Source organism: Dermochelys coriacea, chromosome 11 (genome assembly GCF_009764565.3).
Source record: "Dermochelys coriacea isolate rDerCor1 chromosome 11, rDerCor1.pri.v4, whole genome shotgun sequence".
In the NCBI taxonomy this organism is placed as follows: domain Eukaryota; kingdom Metazoa; phylum Chordata; order Testudines; family Dermochelyidae; genus Dermochelys; species Dermochelys coriacea.
Window position 1 is genome coordinate 4745494 of NC_050078.2, and position 20568 is coordinate 4766061.

Below are 20568 nucleotides of genomic sequence, written 5' to 3' on the forward strand. Positions count from 1 at the left end.
TGACAATACCTGTATATTTTCTACTGTTAAATTTCCTACTTGTTTAATTTTCAAACACCTTTGTGCTTTCTTCCATGCTGCCCCTCATGGTTGGGAGGAGTTCCCCATAAAAATCCAGTTACCTCATATTCTCCTTTTCTGTGAGGTCTACAAAAAAAACCTGAGACATAGTTAGGCTGCTGGTGTGCTGAGACTACTGCCTATCCCACTGACCAATATTGTCTTATTGTTTCCCTGTATTCCCCACATCTGTCTGTCTGTATCTATTGTTTCTTGTTTCTATACTGAGATTGCCAGCTCTTTGGGGAAGGGGCCAACTTTTTATTTCCCAGTTTGTATAGCTCCTAGCACCATGACGGTCCTGTTCTGTGATTCCTACACACTACAGTAATTCAAATAATAATAATATTACAGGGAATGGCACCTTTACACCAAACCAGAGCACCTTACCACAAACAGAAAATTTAAGATGGTTGTAATTATGTAATGAAAATGGCACAAAGCTGTAAAGATGCTTTAGAGCTATTTCCACACTTACAAAAATTGCAGTGAGATTCCGTTTTCTTCAAGTTAGCGATGATAATTTCCAGCTGATCCTCACTGAAGGGACTGCTAAGGTCTGTAAACACCTCAATGTGTCGTTTCTCATATTCTTCTCTCTTAAACAACAAAAACAGATTTGTAGAAATAAAACAATCCTGTTGCATCATTTGCTGAAACACTTATTTAAAAAAATGTAAAACTGTGTCTCTAATAAAGTTTAGAACTTCTTGTACAGAAGTCTGTAAACATCAAGACATGCTGCCCCTTAAGTACCACAAGAATACATCCAGTCAGCATGGTTTGTTCTTTCTATTATTATTCAGGGGAAGTCCGTGTCCTTTTTCTGATGTTTTCCCCACCAAGTGAATGGAAAGCCTGGCCCTCAGCTGACATAAATTAGTTTAACTACATTGAAGTCAATGGAGATATGCCAGTGTATACCAATGAAGATCTGGTCCTTGGTGTTTACTAAAGGTGCTGGCTACTTCCTCCGAGGCTGCAAGGCCACGATTATAAAGGTATTAAAATGTGTCTACATGGATGTTAAGGGTTTTTTTTTCCCCAATCCTGTTAAGCTCACACAATTAAAAAAACATTTTTCTTTATCTAGGCAGGTCTCTAGGATTTGTTTACACTGCAGCTGGGAGGTGTAATTCCCAGCATGCGTAGACATACTCCTCCAGCTAGTGCACTAAAAATAGTATTGGAGCCCTGGCAGCAGGGGAGGTGGCTCAGGCTAGCAGCAGAGTGAGTCTTACTCAACTCCCTGGGTATATACTTAGGCGGCTAGCCCAAGCTGTCACAGCCCCTCTTCTGTTTTAGCACACTAGCTCGATCAGAGCCTAGCGCATGTCTGTCCACCTGTGATGGGAAGCCTGCTCTCAGCAGCAGTTTAGACATACCCTTAGAGGCTACTTCTATATACTTAAGCTCCTTCCTGACAGCGACGATTAGCTAGGATGCTCCAATTAAGTATATGGATTTCATCCCTAGGCAGTTGGATACAAGGTATTTCAAGGGTTTACTTCCCTCATTAGTCCAAACAAGTCCAAATTTATTGACCTGAAGAGCACACTGTAAACCTGTTTAGGGCTGTCTACACAGGAAGTTTTACCAGTTAAGAGTGGCTTTATTCAGTTATCTTAAACCCCACCAAGCAACAAAAGTGTTCTTATAACCAGAATATGAGTGTCAACCCAAAGAGTTAGATCGGCATATAATTATGTTGGTTTAGATTCACATCTTAGGGCATGGCTACATTGGAAACTTCAAAAAGTGCTGTCGCAGGAGCGCTCCCGCGGCAGCGCTTTGAAGTGCGAGTGTGGTCGCATGCAAGCGCTGGGAGAGAGCTCTCCCAGCGCTCCGGGTAATCCACCTCCCACGAGGGGATTAGTTCCGAGTGCTTGGAGCCTGTTACACTAGCACTTTAAAGCGCTCTGACTTGCTGCGCTCAGGGGGGTGATTTTCACCCCCCTGAGCCGCAAGTTAGAGCGCTATAAAATGTAAGTGTAACCAAGCCCTTAGTTTATACCAGTATAACTTCCCTATGGGGCAAGCTCTATTCAAGTGACTTAAATTGCTTGGGGAGGTTGGGTCTCTCTAGGAGGTTTTTTAGGATAGCTTTTCATTGTGGTGATTTTTTTAAAAGCAGCATCTTCCCTCGTCACATAACCTTGCATCATTAAAGTGGAGTCAGCTCAGATCTCAAAACTCCATTTCAGAATTCTTGTGCAAGTCCTCAGGCTTGCAGTACTTACATTGTTTCCTTTTGAAGCAAGTCCATGCCCACGACAAGTGCATCCAGGACTAAGTGAGTAAAGACCAAAGACATTTAGAACAAGACTGTGTCACAAACATACCTGTTTTTTCTCTTTATTTTAGCGGTTGCAGAGACAGTTAAAGCATTTTAGTGTACGACAACCAAACTAGCACCTATTAAATCTATTTATTGCCTTTCCTACAACCCTCTATTTTCCCTGAACTTTTAAAGGGAAGACTGTTACCAGGGACCACTCCTGCTATTGAAGTCAAGAGCAAAGCTATGATAGGAGCAGGATTGAGCCCAATGAAACATTTATCACCTAGACTTTTTGTATTATCATCATCTCTTTATTGGAATCCATGAGTAAAAACTACAATGTAGTTTCAAAATATGACATAATTTTTCATGCTAATTCCCCTTTTCATAATAAACATCTATTTCTGACATCTCTTGATACATTTCTTTTCTCAAGTAATTTCATTGAAGATGTGCTTTTATCTCTGTGCTCAGGGATCTGTGGCCCAGATCCACAGAGGGACTTAGGCACTGCAATACTGAGCATCATGGCACCTAACTTTTAGGTGCCTAGAAAATCACAAGCACAACACTGCCAACTACACGGATTGAGTTAGGCACCTAGGCTACCCATACAACAAATGGGGAGAGATAGGCACCTTAGACTGCCGAACAACAAAGCCAGCACACTAGGCAGGGAGCCGCCTGAGCTAGCCACTGAGGGATGCCAACCAGAGGGGGGTATTAAGTCCCACCGCTTTCTCAGAGATAGGCACGTAAGTCCAGGCTGCAAGGAGTCGCCTAGCTCTGATAGCAATCCATGACCTGAAGGAAGACAGGCATTAGGCCACCTAAGTTTGTGTGGGGGTCTGAAACAAACAGCCCAGTAGATTGGGGGTGGCGGACCTCACTTATAACTTTTAGCCTAATAGATAGGAGACTCACTTGGAATATGAGAGACCCCCAGTTCAAGTCCCATCTCCTCCTGAGGGATCAGCTACCTCTCAGGTGAAGGCCCTAACCACTAGGCTATACAGTTACTCTAACTTTTTCACTGGTTCAATTCATATTTAATTGTTCAATTGTTTAATAAAAGTGGAACAACTTCAATTGGAGAGGACTGACGGAGACCCATATCAGAATATTCCATAGCCTAGTGTTAGCCTGACAGGGAGCAGATCCTTGTTCAAATCCCTTTTCTCTCTCAGGGAGGACAGTGGACTTAAATGGGAGTCCTCTAAATCCTGGGTGAGTACCCTATCCACTGGGCGAAAGGTTTACAGGAGTTTCTTCTCCTTCCATCCCAAGCTTTTGTGTGTGAACTCACCTGAGGGATCTGGATCCAGCAGCAATGCCTCGGAGGCCACCTACTGGATCAGACCCCATCATGCAACTTAGGCAGCCAGACGCCTATATTCCCAGTCTGGAATTACTCTGGGGCTACATGAGAGATAGGTGTCCAGATGACATATTGCAAGGCAGTAGTGTGCATGCTCGGTGGGAGATAGGTGACCAGGCACCTAGAGTGAGGCTGCAGTGTACACACCCAGAGGAAAAAAATTAGGTGCCAAGTGAGTTTAGGCATCTACAGGTTAGGTGACAGCTGAATTGGACTTCTTTGTGAATTGCAATGGTGCCTAAACCAGGATTTACGCACCTAAGTCCCTTGATAGATCGCATCCATGTACATACCTCCTACCCATCAAACTGAGAATATGATTCAGTTTGTGGCAACATACAGTTGACTGGCTGCAGGCTCCTCTGATACTGCTCTGCCAACCTGACTACAGCTTGAAACAATTATTTTTGGGTGGAGAAGGAGAACAGGGGAAATGGGAAAACTTTCAAATGAAATGTTCAGAGGAACACTTTCAAAAACTTTCACCTATGTTACTAACAAAAGTGACTTTTCATAATGTATGCATTTTACAGTGAAATGAGGACTGATCAATCTGAAATGCCTAAGCACATGCAGCTGTGTTGGGTTTCCCTTTTGGTGGGAGCGTTTGGTTTTTTTTAAAAAGGTTTTCATAGGTTTAATTTGATGAAAACTATTTTGCATTAGGCTTTGTAAGTCCCTTTAAAAAAAAACTTTTTGGACCCTAATCTGACATTATCTCTTTGCTGTATATTTTTCTCTCTCAGTCTTATGGAGAAGAAGATACAAGAAGTGCTCAAAGCTTAATTAACTCAGTACTTTATACTAAAAACAATTCACTGGGGCCAACACTCCCCCTAACGTCTTATAAAGAACTTTGAAAATTGGTTAATCTGGAAAACTGGCCCTTGTGCAAACTGTCAACTGCTAAAGTCAAAAGAACAATACATGTTTAATAGTACTTATGACTTCAACAACACTTCTGGTACAGTTTGACAACATAAGCTCCCAGTCCTCCATGCAACTTTATCTGGTTCAGAGATTTTGCAATGCCAGAGAGGATACAGTCTGCTTGTTCAGAGCTGGTTGAATCGCGTTTTGTATGTCCTCCAGCAAATCAAAATCCTGGTAGCATCAGGTGTCTCTGTACAGTAATGTTCTGATACTGATCACCACTGGCAAGGGTATTCTCTGTACCATCTGTGCCAAACAAAACTACAGAGACTTCATCTTTGCTCTCAGCAAACACCTGGAGATGGAGAAGGTACAAAAAAAATCCAAAAATACACACTGTCTTGTACATACATATGTTAAATAGAAAGCGTATTATACTAATTTTGCAACTAAGTATCAATTACAGCAGACTCCATGCTACCACATATACAGCCCTTCCAAAATGTATGCACATGCAGAGCTCATTAACTTAGAATTAAATTCAGCTAGCATGCCACTATGAGTACTACTGATCAACATATGGGGGAAATGAGTAAAATCAGATCACTCAGTTCCTAGAGAGAGATTTCAGAGTAGCAGCCGTGTTAGTCTGTATTCGCAAAAAGAAAAGGAGTACTTGTGGCACCTTAGAGACTAACAAATTTATTAGAGCATAAGCTTTCGTGAGCTGTAGCTCACGAAAGCTTATGCTCTAATAAATTTGTTAGTCTCTAAGGTGCCACAAGTACTCCTTTTCTTTCAGTTCCTAGAGTAATTCTACATGACGCTAAGTTTTAACAATGCTGAACATTTATAAGACAGCACTTTTTCCCATAATAGCCTCTTCTAGCTTAAAAAAGGGGAGTGATCAAGCTAGGTGCACTTAGAAAAGGAGGACTTGTGGCACTTAGCGACTAACAAATTTATTTGAGCATAAGCTTTCGTGAGCTACAGCTCACTTCATCGGATGCATTTGGTGTACTTGTCATCCACAAAAATCTGCTGGGAGAAGGCCAGTGTTGCTCTCACATGAAACAGTCATTTAGAATAATTCTAACTACTTTCCCTCCTAAACAAAATGTAATCAAATAAAAAGAAGTGAAGAAAAGAGTCTAGCAAGCCTCACTGTTTTCTTTCTTTCATTTCTAACCTTTTAAGTGTATCATACTCAAACCGAAATCACACGTACCTGTCGCTGCACGAACATCATCATCATCTCTTGGCTTGTTCAAAAGGAGACTCCTCTCCAGGAGCAGAATTGCTCATTGCAAAGCCTACATCCATACACAGCACTATGGCTGCCTGGAAGAAAGTACCCAACTCAATTAGAACGTGATGGGGCTCACTTAAGTGAAATCATTTTAAAGGAGGTTAATTCACTCCTTGATCAACATAAAACGTACATTTCACTTTACTGCATTACTAATCCCTATTGTTATTTTAACTGCTAATTTGACACGTTTGTACAGAGGATAAGAATATAGGACTTCTCATACTGGATCAAACTAGTGGTCCATTTAGTCCAGTATTATCAGGGCTTAGCTACATGAACCTTTAGTTTGCAACAAGCTGCGGGGTTTGAATCTAGCCTGCACCGACTAACTCTGTGCGGACCCTGTTGACACGCATTAACACCTGGGTAATGCGCTTTGATCTATCCTCTTGAATGGGACTAGATCAAAGTACATTAACAGACAGTTAACGCGTGTCAGCAGGGTACACACAGACAGCTTGTCAGTTTCGGAAGCAATATTACTTTGGACCTATTAATGACAGGTTTCAGAGTAGCAGCCGTGTTAGTCTGTATTCTCAAAAAGAAAAGGAGTACTTGTGGCACCTTAGAGACTAACAATTTATTTGAGCATAGCTTTCATGAGCTACAGCTGTAGCTCACGAAAGCTTATGCTCAAATAAATTTGCTAGTCTCTAAGGTGCCACAACTACTCCTTTTCTTTTTAGCTCACGAAGCTTATGCTCAAATAAATTTGTTAGTCTCTAAGGTGCCACAAGTACTCTTTTTCTTTTGGACCTATTAATATTTAATCTACCATTGTGTTGCCCATTCAGCTAGCTTTGTTAGGTCCCTCTGAAATTCCTCAGTCTCCACGTGTCTTGATTAACTTAAATAATTGTATTTTCCACTGAATGCATCCGATGAAGTGAGCTGTAGCTCACGAAACCTTGTGCTCAAATAAATTGTTAGTCTCTAAGGTGCCACGAGTACTCCTTTTCTTTTTGCTAAATAATTGTGTCATCTGGATGAACAAAGCCAGAAGATTAATTCAGCAAAGGAGCTAGATGGGCAAATCATCCATTTGTTATGCCCTTAGGTGGCATTTGCAAAGAAAGTGACAAAAGGCCAGTTTTCATTTTCAGCCACATGCTGAACCAAGGATTTTTAAGTGCTCATCAACAGCTTGTCTAGTGGGCAGCAAATAATTAAAATTACACAAGCCTAGAACAAAAATGTTTGGTTTCCTGAGCTGCTGGTAAATAGGGCTTTTTCTAGCTTGGAGTCAGTCATCTTTTTTCTGAAAAGAACGTACATCTGAATGTACATCAAATTACATTTGCTGCCATCACATTGTTCACCCTGCTTTTCTGTTATACCACTTCCCCGTACCTTGTGTTCACCTGCTCTATTTAGATAGTAATGTTATCCCTTTTGACCAAGTGGCTAGTCTAAGTTTGGGGCCCTTCATGCTGTTCCACTTGGGAGAAATTAATGATGGACTCAGATATCTTGATTCAATCTTGTTATTTACAAAGAATTTAAGTCCTGTTTCTCCAAACACAGAAGGAACCAAAAATCAGCAAACAGCTTCCCTGCTCATAGCATCAAACTCTTTCAGCCAGCACTCTGATGCAAACTTTTCTCTAGGCTTCAGAGTAGCAGCCGTGTTAGTCTGTATTCGCAAAAAGAAAAGGAGTACTTGTGGCACCTTAGAGAAAGTGAGCTGTAGCTCACGAAAGCTTATGCTCTAATAATTTGTTAGTCTCTAAGGTGCCACAAGTACTCCTTTTCTTTTTTCTCTAGGCTTATCCCAGGGCCACCCACCATGCTTCCAGGCTGTATCTGCTTGGCTTTCGTTCTGCTTCTCTCTGTATCTCTCCCTTTGCCGCCCCTCTCAAACAGATACTTACATGCTGACCAAAATGGTTCCATCAATTAATGCTCTAGCCCTTGCATTTGAACCCTCTTAGATTAAGCTTCTACTCAGCTTTTCCATGTGCCTGTGTTTTGGGGTGTTACTGTTGTTGTTTCAGCCATCTGATTACAACGGTTTCTTTACATTTATTCCAAATATAAGGCAGCAGCATGCGTGGCATAAGAAGCCTGTAACCCAACCCATAACAGCAAGCTCTTCAGGACAGGGACTATGTGTCTTAGCACAATGGGACCCTATTCTTGGTTGACCCATAGGCACTACAGGAATAAACATGATTAATAGTAATGAATGGCCAAGTAACAGAATTGGAAGGATCTAGGTATTAAAGCACAGGATGAGAATCAACAGATATTGGTCATAGTCCCTGACCTGCTGATGATTGCTGTGTTAACCTGGCTAAGTCAATCCCTTTGCATCAACTTTAACTCCTGGTTTCTCTTAGAGATACTGTAAAACTTCATTAACATTTTGAGATCCTCTACTGGAAGTGAAAAGTTTTAGTAGACTCATCTTTTGCTTCTGTTTCCAGGTAATATTGCAAACTATTTTAAGTAAAACACTGAAATGTTATAGCAATAAGAATGAAGAAAATAATCAAACGCTATACATTTAGAGAGATTATTAAATTTATAGACAGCCTTGACTGTAGAACAACACAGCACTTCACTTTCTGGAGTTTGTAGCAGCAGTCGTTAAGTGGTGGGGTGAGAAAATATATGGATTGTGTTTGGTCATGGCTACTTAATATAAAACTGCGTTACAACTTGAATACAACGATATCCAGGTAAACAGTGGTACCTGGGTTTATACACAGTCTCTGGTAGCTAAGTCACTAGCTAAATCTACTTTTGTCCATGGAGGAGATTGTAACAAATCTAACACTGCCAAAATCGCTGGGAAAAAGTCTCACTTTAAGTTTGCCCAAAAATAAGTTATCCTCATCTTTTTGGAGTTTCTGAGACAGTGGAGCAGAAGAAGCGGCAGAATGTTCTTTTTCTGTTTGCTGTCTTTTTTATGGAAAAGATATAAAATGATACTTGAAAAACCACAGTTCCATCTGAACATTTTGTACCTACTATTGTAATAACCTGCATTTAACTTTACTGAAAGTGAAGATTAAAGAAAACCCCTTTTTGTTCAGTTTATTTGTGCACTTAACAGCACTTCGTGTATCGTCAACTGCACTTCCTCCCTCATGCACTAGCATGATGAGGTTATTCTTGTACAGTGCTCTGCAGGGGAACCTCACTTGCACAAAGGTGTTTGCTAGTACAAGTAACAAGAAAGAAAACTGAAAAGGGGGCACATGCTCAAAGAAAAAGGGGAAGAAGGAGGGGGCAGAGTTAAACACCTTTTGGCTGGACCTGAGAACAACACCAAACACCCCCTCTAAGTATCAGCAAGAAACTTCCCTTTTTTTATTACTTGTCCAAAGGCATTTTTTTAAAATTCAGGTCATTCTATTTAAAAGGCACTGTCTGTGAAACTATGTTTCCAAACAATTTATTTTAAAAAGTCAAGCTGATAGCATGTCTTTAAGGAATTTAATCTGCCAGAGATGGATAGGGACAATTCTTTTAATGCTCTTTTTGTGTGTGTCATCTGCAGTGTTGTTCTAACCTTGGTGGTCCCAGGATATAGAGAGACAAGGTGGGTGAGGTAATATCTTTTATTGAACCAACTTCTGTTGGTGAAAGAGACAAGCTTTTGAGCTTGCCCAGAGTTTTCTTTCATCAACAGAAACTGGTCCAATAAAAGATATACCTCATCCACCTTGTCTCTTTTTATTGTCCATTACTAAGCTTTGTGCACTCTTCTTCTGCAGTATCTAGTGCTGTCACTGTCAGAGATGGGCTACTTACTATATTGGATGGATCACTCACCTGGGTCCACACTGGAAAAGTGCTTACATTGGTTTTCCCTAAACTGCTATGGAAATGGTTTGAATGATAGATCAGACAAAACTGTTTCCAATACCATTTCAGAAAACTTGACAGGACACCATACTCCAACAAGCCAAACACTCTTTCTGAAACAGTGATGAAAACGACTCTCTCGGGTCTACATTTTCAAGCACATTAAAGGTTGTTACGAGGAGGAGGGAGGAAAACTGTTTCTTCTTAACCTCTGAGGATAGGACAAGAAGCAATGGGCTTAATTGCAGCAAGGGCAGTTTAGGCTGGACATGAGGAAAACTTTCTAACTGTCAGACTGGTTAAGCACTGAATAAATTGCCTAGGGAGGTCGTGAAATCTCCATTATTGGAGATTTTTAAGAGTAGGTTGGACAAACACCTGTCAGGGATGGTCTAGAAGACTCTAGATAATAATTACTCCTGCCTTGAGTGCAGGGGACTGGACTAGATGACCGCTCAAGGTCCCTTCTAGTTCTATGATAGCCTGCATCTAATTTTCAATATCAGCTTCAAGGATCCATTGCTGGAACCCCTTTCAGGCAGCAGTTAAATTTCCCAATGCAGACAGGATTAACAATATCTGAAACCGTGTTCAAAGCGTTCTGGATATCTAAGCTGAAACCAGGTGGCATTTACAGAAAGGCACTATTACAGTCCTAAACCTCAGTTCACAGGGCCTAGTAGTTTCATGACTCTCCAGTGCTTAAACAAGGAAGGGATCTGGATTCAGGCAAAGTGGATGAGGGTATATCCACACTGCAGTTGTGGATGTGAAGGTCAGTGTGTAGACCAGAGGTGGGCAAACTACGGCCCGCGGGCCATATCCACCCTGTGGGACCCTCCTGCCCAGCCCGACCTTCTGGCCTGGGAGGCTCGACCCCGGCCCCTGCTTTCCCCTCCCCCTCCCCGCAGCCTCAGCCTCAGCCTCAGCCTCAGCCAGGTGCAATGCTCTGGGCAGCTGGGCGGTGCAGTTACAGAGCTGCGGCCTGACCTGGTGCTCTAGGCAGCGCGGTAAGGGGACAGGCAGGGGAGTTGGGGTGTGGACGGGGGCAGGGCAGTCAGTGGGTGGGCAACAGTTGGATGGGGCAGTCAGGAAGGAGGGGAAGGTTGGATGGGGTGGCAGGGGGCAGTCAGGGGCAAGGGTTCTGGGGGCAGTGAGGGGACAGGGAGAAGGGGTGGCTGGATGGGGCAGGAATCCCGGGGGGCAAGTCAGGGGTGCGGGATCTGGGAGTGGTCCGGGGGTGATGGATGGGGCAGGCTTTCCAGGGGAGCCATCAGGGGGCAAAAAGAGGGGGGGCGTTGGATAGGAGGCAGGGGCTGGGCTATGCCTGGCTGTTTGAGGAGACACAGCCCCCCCTAACTGGCCCTCCATACAATTTTGGAAACCCAATGTAGCCCTCAGGCCAAAAAGTTTGCTTGCCCCTGGGGTAGACCTACTAGTACTCTCACAAGCAATAAAGGTGAAGACACTGTGATGCTGGCTTCAGTGTCGGTTGCACAAGAGAGAAGGGGCAAGCAGGTTTGTGCAGCCGGCTCGGAAATATCTTCACCTCTATCTTTAGAGAGCGAGCTAGGGTGGGTATGTCAATTCAAGCTGCATTCACACTCCTGGCAGTGACACAGCTGCAGCCCGGGAGCATGCCAGGGGACACAGGCCAAGGGTAAGAGCAGGCAAGGCGCCCTCCACAGCCGCTCTTCCCCGGGCACCCTCTGCGAGCGAAGGGGCAACCGGCTGATTCAGACGCTTGGCCAAGAGCGAGGCGATCAGGGTCTGGCTCCCAGCTCGGCCGGGGTGATCCTGGCCCACTCACGCCTCCACTGCCAGCTGCACAACGGCAGGAATAACTCATCTCCACCCGGCAGGGGCTGACACCCGGGGGACGGGGCAGGGCCGGGGAAGATGCTGAAAATCCGCGGGGCGGGGGGGGAGGGGGCGCTGGCCGGAACCCCGCGGGGCGGGGGGGGGAGGGGAGGGGGCGCTGGCCGGGCAGCAAAGGGAGTCGGGCCCAGCTCCCGGCGGGACAGGGCAGGGCAGCGGGACCAACCCACGCCCCCGGTCGGAGCGAGGCGGCAAGGCCGGCGCCCGAGCCCCCCCTCCCGGGAGCGGGGGGAAGCGCTGCGAGCCGCAGGGCCGCGAGGGGCCCGAACCTTATGGGGCCGGGGAGGACCCTGCCCAGCCCCCCCGCGCCCGCCCCTACCTGCCGCCGCCCCGCGCCCTCGCGCGCCCCGACCCGGGCCGGGGGGTCCGCGCGCTCCGCGTCCGGCCGCCAACCGGCCCCGCCGCGCGCGCGTTCCGCCCGCAAAGGGACCAGAAGCCACGGCCGCCGCGCGACAGCGCCACCTAGCGAGCGCCCCGCGCATGCGCTGCAGCCCGGCAGGGGAGCGGGGGAGGGGGGAGGAAAAGGGGAGGACGGAGGGGGAAGGTGCAGGGGGAGGGGGGAGGAGAAGGGGAGGGGTGAGGGGGAAGGTGCAGGGGGAGGGGGGAGGAGAAGGGGAGGGGTGAGGGGGAAGGTGCAGGGGGAGGGGGGAGGAGAAGGGGAGGACGGAGGGGAAGGTGCAGGGGGAGGGGGGAGGAGAAGGGGAGGATGGAGGGGAAGGTGCAGGGGGAGGGGGAGGACGGAGGGGGAAGGTGCAGGGGGAGGAGAAGGGGAGGACGGAAGGGGAAGGTGCAGGGGGAGGGGGGAGGAGAAGGGGAGGACGGAAGGGAAGGTGCAGGGGGAGGGGGGAGGAGAAGGGGAGGACGGGAGGGGAAGGTGCAGGGGGAGGGGGGAGGAGAAGGGGAGGACGGAAGGGGAAGGTGCAGGGGGAGGGGGGAGGAGAAGGGGAGGACGGAGGGGGAAGGTGCAGGGGGAGGGGGGGAGGAGAAGGGGAGGACGGAAGGGAAGGTGCAGGGGGAGGGGGGAGGAGAAGGGGAGGATGGAGGGGAAGGTGCAGGGGGAGGGGGAGGACGGAGGGGGAAGGTGCAGGGGGAGGAGAAGGGGAGGACGGAGGGGGAAGGTGCAGGGGGAGGAGAAGGGGAGGACGGAAGGGGAAGGTGCAGGGGGAGGGGGAGGACGGAGGGGGAAGGTGCAGGGGGAGGAGAAGGGGAGGACGGAGGGGGAAGGTGCAGGGGGAGGAGAAGGGGAGGACGGAAGGGGAAGGTGCAGGGGGAGGGGGAGGACGGAGGGGAGGACGGAGGGGGAAGGTGCAGGGGGAGGGGGGAGGAGAAGGGGAGGATGGAGGGGAAGGTGCAGGGGGAGGGGGGGAGGACGGAGGGGGAAGGTGCAGGGGGAGGAGAAGGGGAGGACGGAGGGGGAAGGTGCAGGGGGAGGAGAAGGGGAGGACGGAGGGGAAGGTGCAGGGGGAGGGGGGAGGAGAAGGGGAGGACGGAAGGGAAGGTGCAGAGGGAGGGGGGGAGGAGAAGGGGAGGACGGAGGGGAAGGTGCAGGGGGAGGGGGGAGGAGAGGGGAGGAGGGGGAAGGTGCAGGGGGAGGGGGGAGGAGAAGGGGAGGACGGAGGGGGAAGATGCAGGGGGAGGGGGAGGGGGAGGAGAAGGGGAGGACGGAGGGGGAAGGTGCAGGGGGAGGGGGAGGGGGAGGAGAAGGGGAGGACGGAGGGGAAGGTGCAGGGGGAGGAGAAGGGGAGGACGGAAGGGGAAGGTGCAGGGGGAGGGGGGAGGAGAAGGGGAGGACGGAGGGGAAGGTGCAGGGGGAGGGGGGAGGAGAAGGGGAGGACGGAGGGGGAAGGTGCGGGGGGGGGGAGGAGAAGGGGGAGGCCTGAAGGGGACGGTGCAGGGGGAGGGGGAGAGGAGAAGGGGAGGACGGAGGGGGAAGGTGCAGGGGGAGGAGAAGGGGAGGACGGAAGGGGAAGGTGCAGGGGGAGGGGGGAGGAGAAGGGGAGGACGGAGGGGGAAGGTGCAGGGGGAGGAGAAGGGGAGGACGGAAGGGGAAGGTGCAGGGGGAGGGGGGAGGAGAAGGGGGAGGACGGAAGGGGAAGGTGCAGGGGGAGGGGGGAGGAGAAGGGGAGGACGGAAGGGGAAGGTGCAGGGGGAGGAGAAGGGGAGGACGGAGGGGAAGGTGCAGGGGGAGGGGGGAGGAGAAGGGGAGGACGGAGGGGAAGGTGCAGGGGGAGGGGGGAGGAGAAGGGGAGGACGGAGGGGGAAGGTGCAGCGGGAGGGGGGAGGAGAAGGGGAGGACGGAGGGGGAAGATACAGGGGGAGGGGGAGGAGAAGGGGAGGACGGAAGGGGAAGGTGCAGGGGGAGGAGAAGGGGAGGACGGAGGGGAAGGTGCAGGGGGAGGGGGGGAGGAGAAGGGGAGGACGGAGGGGGAAGGTGCAGGGGGAGGAGAAGGGGAGGACGGAAGGGGAAGGTGCAGGGGGAGGGGGGAGGAGAAGGGGAGGACTGAAGGGGAAGGTGCAGGGGGAGGGGGGAGGAGAAGGGGAGGACGGAGGGGAAGGTGCAGGGGGAGGGGGGAGGAGAAGGGGAGGACGGAGGGGGAAGGTGCAGGGGGAGGGGGGAGGAGAAGGGGAGGACGGAGGGGGAAGGTGCAGGGGGAGGAGAAGGGGAGGACAGAGGGGAAACCCAGGGAACAACTGCATGGTGGGGGACCAAGGCCCTGCCTTGTTTATTCATTCACTGCTCAGGTTCATCCCCCTGAGAATGGAAGAGAAGAACGAACAGAAAGAGATGGAGGCAAACGGACAGATGGGGACATACAAGGAAGCAATGGGACAATATTGGTCAGTGTGATCTACAGGGGTCTCAGTGCACCAGCCTCTTAACCATTGTCAAGTTTTTTGTAGACCTCACAGCAAAGGAGAGTTTGAAGGAGGGATCTGAAAGAGGATAACGAGGTCCTGATTTTCGGTTACTTTATTCCAGAGTAAAGCATGAAATTCCAGCCCCTGGCATTTGCTCAAGAGCCTGGTGTTTTTTCTGAACCATGGCCTAGGTGTTCCCCTGAAACCATAGAGTTGACCTAGAAACCTAGCTGCAGGCATTGGAGCAAACCCCTTCTTCCAGATGTTGGCTCAGAATCATCTCCGTCCATTCCGCAGTGAACCCTGGACCTAGGCATTGGCCCAGAGCTCTGGCTCAGATGTGCGGAAAGGCTGGTGAATCTGACTCAATGTGAAAAATTGAAACCATGTAATCTTCCCCCGATTTGTAATCCTCTTTCTTCTGCAGTAGGCATGTGTTACTGTCTCTTCCTAGAATATCAGGGTTGAAGGAACCTCCGGAGGTGTCTAGTCCAACCCCCTGCTCAAAGCAAGACCAACCCCAACTAAATCATCCCAGCCAGGGCTTTGTCAAGCCTGACCCCTTAAAAACCTCAAAAGGAAGGAGACTCCACCATCTCCCTAGGCGACCCATTCCAGTGCTTCACCACCCTCATAGTGAAAAAGTTTTTCCTAATATCCATCCTTGAATATACGTGATTTTATAAATATCTCAGTGAAATACACAGACAATTAACCCAAACAACCTCACTCCCCACCTCCTGGGGTCTATTTACACCATCGAAAGAAATCCTCTTTAATCACTTATGAATCAAGTTTCAGTTCTTGATCTCATCTCCCCCACATCTACACAGAGCCTCCTTGTAGACAGTCATCAGGATTGATTAATGGGCTCCATCTGGGGATGCCAGAGCATTTCTGGCCTGGATTGAAATGGAAATGTCTTTGCTTATAATGCCTGCCAAAGAGACTTGATTAATTGGTTATTTTCATTGTACAGAATGCCAGGCTCTAGATATAAATAATAAACATGTGAAATCTACACAGAAGAAGCAGCCAGGGCAATCCAGATAATCCTGCCTGCAACAAAGGGACTGGGAATCCTAATTTCTTGTTACCTTCCTCAACAGAAGGTGCTCTCATTCCTTTCTGCCTTTGGTCCTTTCTTGGTACCCCAAGAAAACGAGGTCTGGCTTGAACAAACACAGCCTAAGGCAGTAGTTACGAGGAGGCTGCCCAGTGCTTGACTTCATTCAGCCCCTTTCCAAGGGAGGAAGGAAAATAGCCTCCCTGTTTTGTTACAAGAAGGCATCCATTATCCAGACAGCTGCAGCTGTGACGCAGCTGGGCCTGGCCGCCCTTGTCAAGCGTGAATGGGTTCAGGGTGAGACGAGCGATAGCTCTTTTGCCTTTTTCCCTGCTGGAGCTATACAACACAATGTAGACCCTGACTAAGGGTTCCTGCAGCCAAAATTCCACGGGGCCAGAAATGGAGTGGGGAGTGTTAAAGTCGGGGGGGAACAGAGCCCAATAACTTTATTGAAATAAATAATCTTTCACAGAAGGGTTACATCAGATCATATTAGGAGATCTGCATGGGTCCTCTTACAGGGCAGAGCTTTAACTACACGGGCCTGCAGAACAAAACATGACCTGGGAGTCTGCCCCAGGTTTCACACAGTGAAGCAAAAAAGAAAAGGAGTACTTGTGGCACCTTAGAGACTAACAAATTTCTCCCTGCTGGAGCTATACGACACAACGTAGTACTTTTTTTTTTTTTTTGCGAATACAGACTAAAACGGCTGCTACTCTGAAACCTGTTATAGTGAAGCAAGCGGCTAATGGCAGGCCCAGGGCACTATGATGCATGTGGGAGAAAATCTTGACCCTCCCACCCCCAAGTTATAATGATGTAAGCCTGACCTTAAACCTTAAATCTGGCATTTCCTAATTTTTTTTATTCTTGATTTGCAACCTTAAAGATCTTTTAACATAGATTTTTGGATGTCATTGTAGGTTATAGAGTAGCAGCCGTGTTAGTCTGTATTCGCAAAAAGAAAAGGAGGACTTGTGGCACCTTAGAGACTAACAAATTTATTAGAGCATAAGCTTTCGTGAGCTACAGTTCACTTCATCACGAAAGCTTATGCTTAAATAAATTTGTTAGTGTCTAAGGTGCCACAAGTACTCCTTTTCTTTTTACTGTAGGTTATGTTAGCTTGTTTTTCCTTTTTGTAGACTAGCCAGTGGAGGGCAACATGATCACATTTAAGCAGATCAAGCATTTTCTTCTGTGCAGGGGATTAGTAACATACTCACCAGCCAGTACATTTTTTGTAGTAGGATCCCAAGTTTAGCAAAGGGATTTATGAATTCAACAACTGCAGAAAAGTACCCAAGACTAAAAAAAAAAACAAAAAAAACAACCCAACAGCCCTTCCCTGAATTTCCACTTCTTAAACATTTGTTGTTAAAAGATTCCCCCGCGGCAAAGCCCTGATACACCGGGTTTCTGCTCTGAGTACTGTTGTCATGACTAAGTTCTAAATCCTTGGATTAACAAAACGTTTCTAATGGAGACGATGAAAGACACTTTAATTCTAGTATTGCAAAAGGCAAAATATTACTCATTGTAAAGCTACTGGCAGCCTGACAGCTGTTCCTGATATTAAAATCATTCTCAGGTAGATTTTGCTGGGTTAGATGTTTAAATCTGCTCCAACGTATGTTTGCATTACTATGATTTATATGACAGGTTTCAGAGTAGCAGCCGTGTTAGTCTGTATTCGCAAAAAGAAAAGGAGTACTTGTGGCACCTTAGAGACTAACAAATTTATTAGAGCATAAGCTTTCGTGAGCTACAGCTCACTTCATCGGATATTGCTACCCCCAATTTGGTGCCTGATTTTATTTATTCATGAGTAGCCCCTGTGGCTTCACTAGGGTTGCTTATATAAGAGTTGCAGGACTGGGTCCTTAAACAGTAGATCAAGAGGGTTCTTCTATCAAAGGTCATGGCTCCAGGTTGGTAGGAGTGGAAACCTTCCAAAAGAATAGCAAATAGATTGGGTGAATCTGGAATAAAGGAGAACAGACAAGGTAAATAGGTGAGAAAGAGATAATTAATATGGGGCCAAATTACATTGCAATTTGGACAGCGGGGGAAAAAACCAGGCATGGTAGAACTCAGCAGGGCTACATTCTGCCTAGAAGTGAGGCACTGGCCACTATTGTGCTATATGTTACCGAGAACTAGATTATCTCAGAAGAAGCACCATCCTACACTTCTTATTCTTTACGTGCTCTCAGTTTCACAATCAGGTAATTTTTAGCTCTCTTGCATTCCGGTGTTTATGCAGTAGGTTATTGTTTGTTTGTTGCCTTTAGCAATCCAGATGCAGCTGCTGCTTTCCTAGGAAACGCTTTCACGCAGTGTGGTTTTTTGGGCAACATGGCTAAAATAATTAATGCCATCAAGCTTCTGCATTCTGTTCAGAATAAATGAAATCCTCTAAATCCCACCATCCCCACCCCCACCAACAGTGTGCTTGCACGCATACACACACTCATGAGGGCCACAGATTAATCCTTATGGAGGAGGAATTTGTCCCACATTCATCAAATCAGAGAGAGAGAGACAGCTGAGGGACAGGGGAGAGAGAGTCTTCCTCTGTCTGTAAGGCAGGCAGAGAGCAAACCTCTGCATTGTAAAGGTTGTGTGTGACTCTCTTTCCTAGCTGAATGGATGAACCCACTCTGGAAGTCCCACTTAACTTCCAGCTACCAGAAGTTGATTGGAATTATGCTGGAAGGATGAAGGTTGGGGAAGCACTTTTTCTAGGAGCAACTATCTAATTTGTGCACCCCATAAGTAGGATATTTTAGGATGTGATGCAGCTTGACATGATGGCCAGCTGCTAGAGTAGCCTTTTTTTTAGCCTTTATTATAAATAGCCTTTCATTGATATAAACCCTAATATGCTTCCATTTCTGTTTCGGGCATTGAAAGCAGCCTTATATAGTCAGAGAGTTAGACAATGCAACGGAGCGGAGCTATATGCAGTACTGTTTGAATCGCTGCCAGAATTGCTTCAGATTCAAAAGCAAAGATTCTGTTCTTTGTGTATATAACCTGGTGCTAACCCACAAAACAATCACAGGCGTGGCTGTGCAAAAGGGTGGAGGGAAATGTAAATACGTTGGCAATTTTCAGCCAGAAGACTTCTTTTCTGGAAAAACTTGGAGTTTTTTGTGACTTTTGCCAAATGGGGGTTGTTGTTTGTTTTTTTTTTTTTAAAGTGGATTCTCAAAATAAATTTCAAATCTTTGAGGTTTTCATTGAAAATGGGGTTAATTTTTGGAGTGAAAATGGATTTTCAGAAATGGTCCTGCCTTAGTGCATATGTAGTAATATTTTGCAAGCTTTTTACGAAGTCACAGGGGAACAGTGAGACTTTGCATGTCTCATTTTGTTGCAATATATTTCACACAGTCCTTATCAGGGTTTAGAGTCTCTGTGGATTGCAACCAGTAGAGGGCAACATAATCATCCACACTTCAGAGAGAGCATTACTGTAGTTTGCGTTTGGTCACTACAAAGTAACCTTACTCACAGACATCTGATCAGGTCTAACACATCAGGTAGAGGGCAGTGATGCTACACACATTGTAGGAGGACAGACAGACTAAAACTCTGAAACCAGACAGACTAAAGTATCTTATTATTATAGATGTTCTTTGGGAAGAGTACAGCCCTCTCTCTCTGCTCTTTGTTCGATGCGGACACTAGTGCCCTGGTTCCTGATTATGCTCATTTTTAAATTACAGGGGTACTCATTTGAATAAAACTCTATGGGGGCTATCAAAATCAGTGGCATTTATTGACACCTCACACACTTCTTCTACCATTAAATATTAAGGAAAATCTCCAGGGTTCCACTAATTGTATCTAATTACAAAGAAAGGCAACTCACTGCAAATAGTTTTTTAACATCATAAATATGCCATAGAAATGCCACAGTTAACAATCAGATTAGAAGCTGCCACCTTGATGGTCTGATGAGATGCACTGAAACAGCAGGTGGAAGGAAGGAAGGAATTAAGAGCGTGCTCTCCTTGTGCCAGCTAAACCAGGATTTGCTGGATTAATGCCCAGCACAGGCATGGTAGAAGCACTGCAGTTTGCCTTTCATATTTTGAACTGCTAGGAGCACAGCTGCAAGTGCATGAGACAGCCCGACTAGAGTAAAACAAACTGCATTTCCTTTATTCCTCTCTAATCTATATCCCCTCGTAGCTGTATTTTCTAACTGATCACCTCCATGATCTCATGGAAGATAGGTCCATCAATGGCTAGCAGCCCAGATGGTCTGGAATGCAACCCCATGCTCTGAATGTCCCTGGCCTCTGTTTGCCAGAAGCTGGGAATGGGCGATGGGGATGGATCATTTGATGATGACCTGTTCTGTTCATTCCCTCTGGAGCACCTGGCATTGACCACTGCAGGAAGGCAGGATACTGGGCTACATGGACCATTGGTCTGACCCCGTATGGCCGTTCTCATGCATTTAGGATTTAGAATGCATAGTGACCTAAGAAAATAAAAAGTAAACATCTCTAACCACTTATAATTAAGTCTAAGATTTTGTCATGGATATTTTTCATAAAACTCAGGGACAGGTCATGGGCAATAATGAAAAATTCACAGAAGCCCGTGACTTGTCCCTGACTTTTACTAAAAATATCCATGACCACATGGGGAGCCTGGGCAGCTGTGGGAGGGCTAGGAGCTCCAAGGTCCCCCTCTGCTGGCAGCTCGGAGCTGCAGGGGTCCCCCCTGCCTCCTGCAGAGAACTCCAGGGGTCCCCCCTGCTGCCCATGGAGGCAGAGAGTTCTGGGAGTCCCCCCCTGCCATCTGCAGCAGCTGGGAGCTCTGGGGATCCCCCCTGCTGCCTACGGTGGCAGGGAGCGGCAGGGGTCCCTCCACTACCCATAGCTGCCGGGAGCTCCAGGAATCTCACCTGCCACCAGCGGGGAGCTGTGGGAATCCCCCTGCCACCTGCATGGCCAGGAGCTGCAGGAGGTCCGCCTGCCACTGGCAGTGGCTGGGACCTGTGGGGGCTCCTGCCGCCTGGG

The 20568-nt window shown here is 47.4% G+C and overlaps 1 protein-coding gene and 1 long non-coding RNA gene across 2 annotated transcripts in view; both read right to left on the reverse strand.

Annotated features, from left to right (window-relative positions):
* Positions 1-5942, reverse strand: part of XRCC5 (X-ray repair cross complementing 5) — a gene marked incomplete at its 5' end in the record, with an annotated part of 66155 nt that extends 60213 nt beyond the window's left edge. Inside the window, 8 exon segments of the mRNA XM_038421998.2 lie at positions 539-560; positions 563-657; positions 2301-2349; positions 4764-4781; positions 4784-4823; positions 4825-4947; positions 5821-5849; positions 5852-5942. Of these exon segments, the coding sequence (XP_038277926.2) occupies positions 539-560; positions 563-657; positions 2301-2349; positions 4764-4781; positions 4784-4823; positions 4825-4947; positions 5821-5849; positions 5852-5942 (467 nt within the window).
* A 2-nt stretch (positions 5943-5944) lies between these two features.
* On the reverse strand, positions 5945-9995 carry LOC122458044. Its single transcript, XR_006277860.1, has 3 exons — positions 7649-9995; positions 6661-7501; positions 5945-6394 (listed from the first exon to the last, which is right to left on the reverse strand). It is a non-coding gene; the product is annotated as an uncharacterized LOC122458044 (long non-coding RNA).
* Between the last annotated feature and the right edge of the window lie 10573 nt (positions 9996-20568).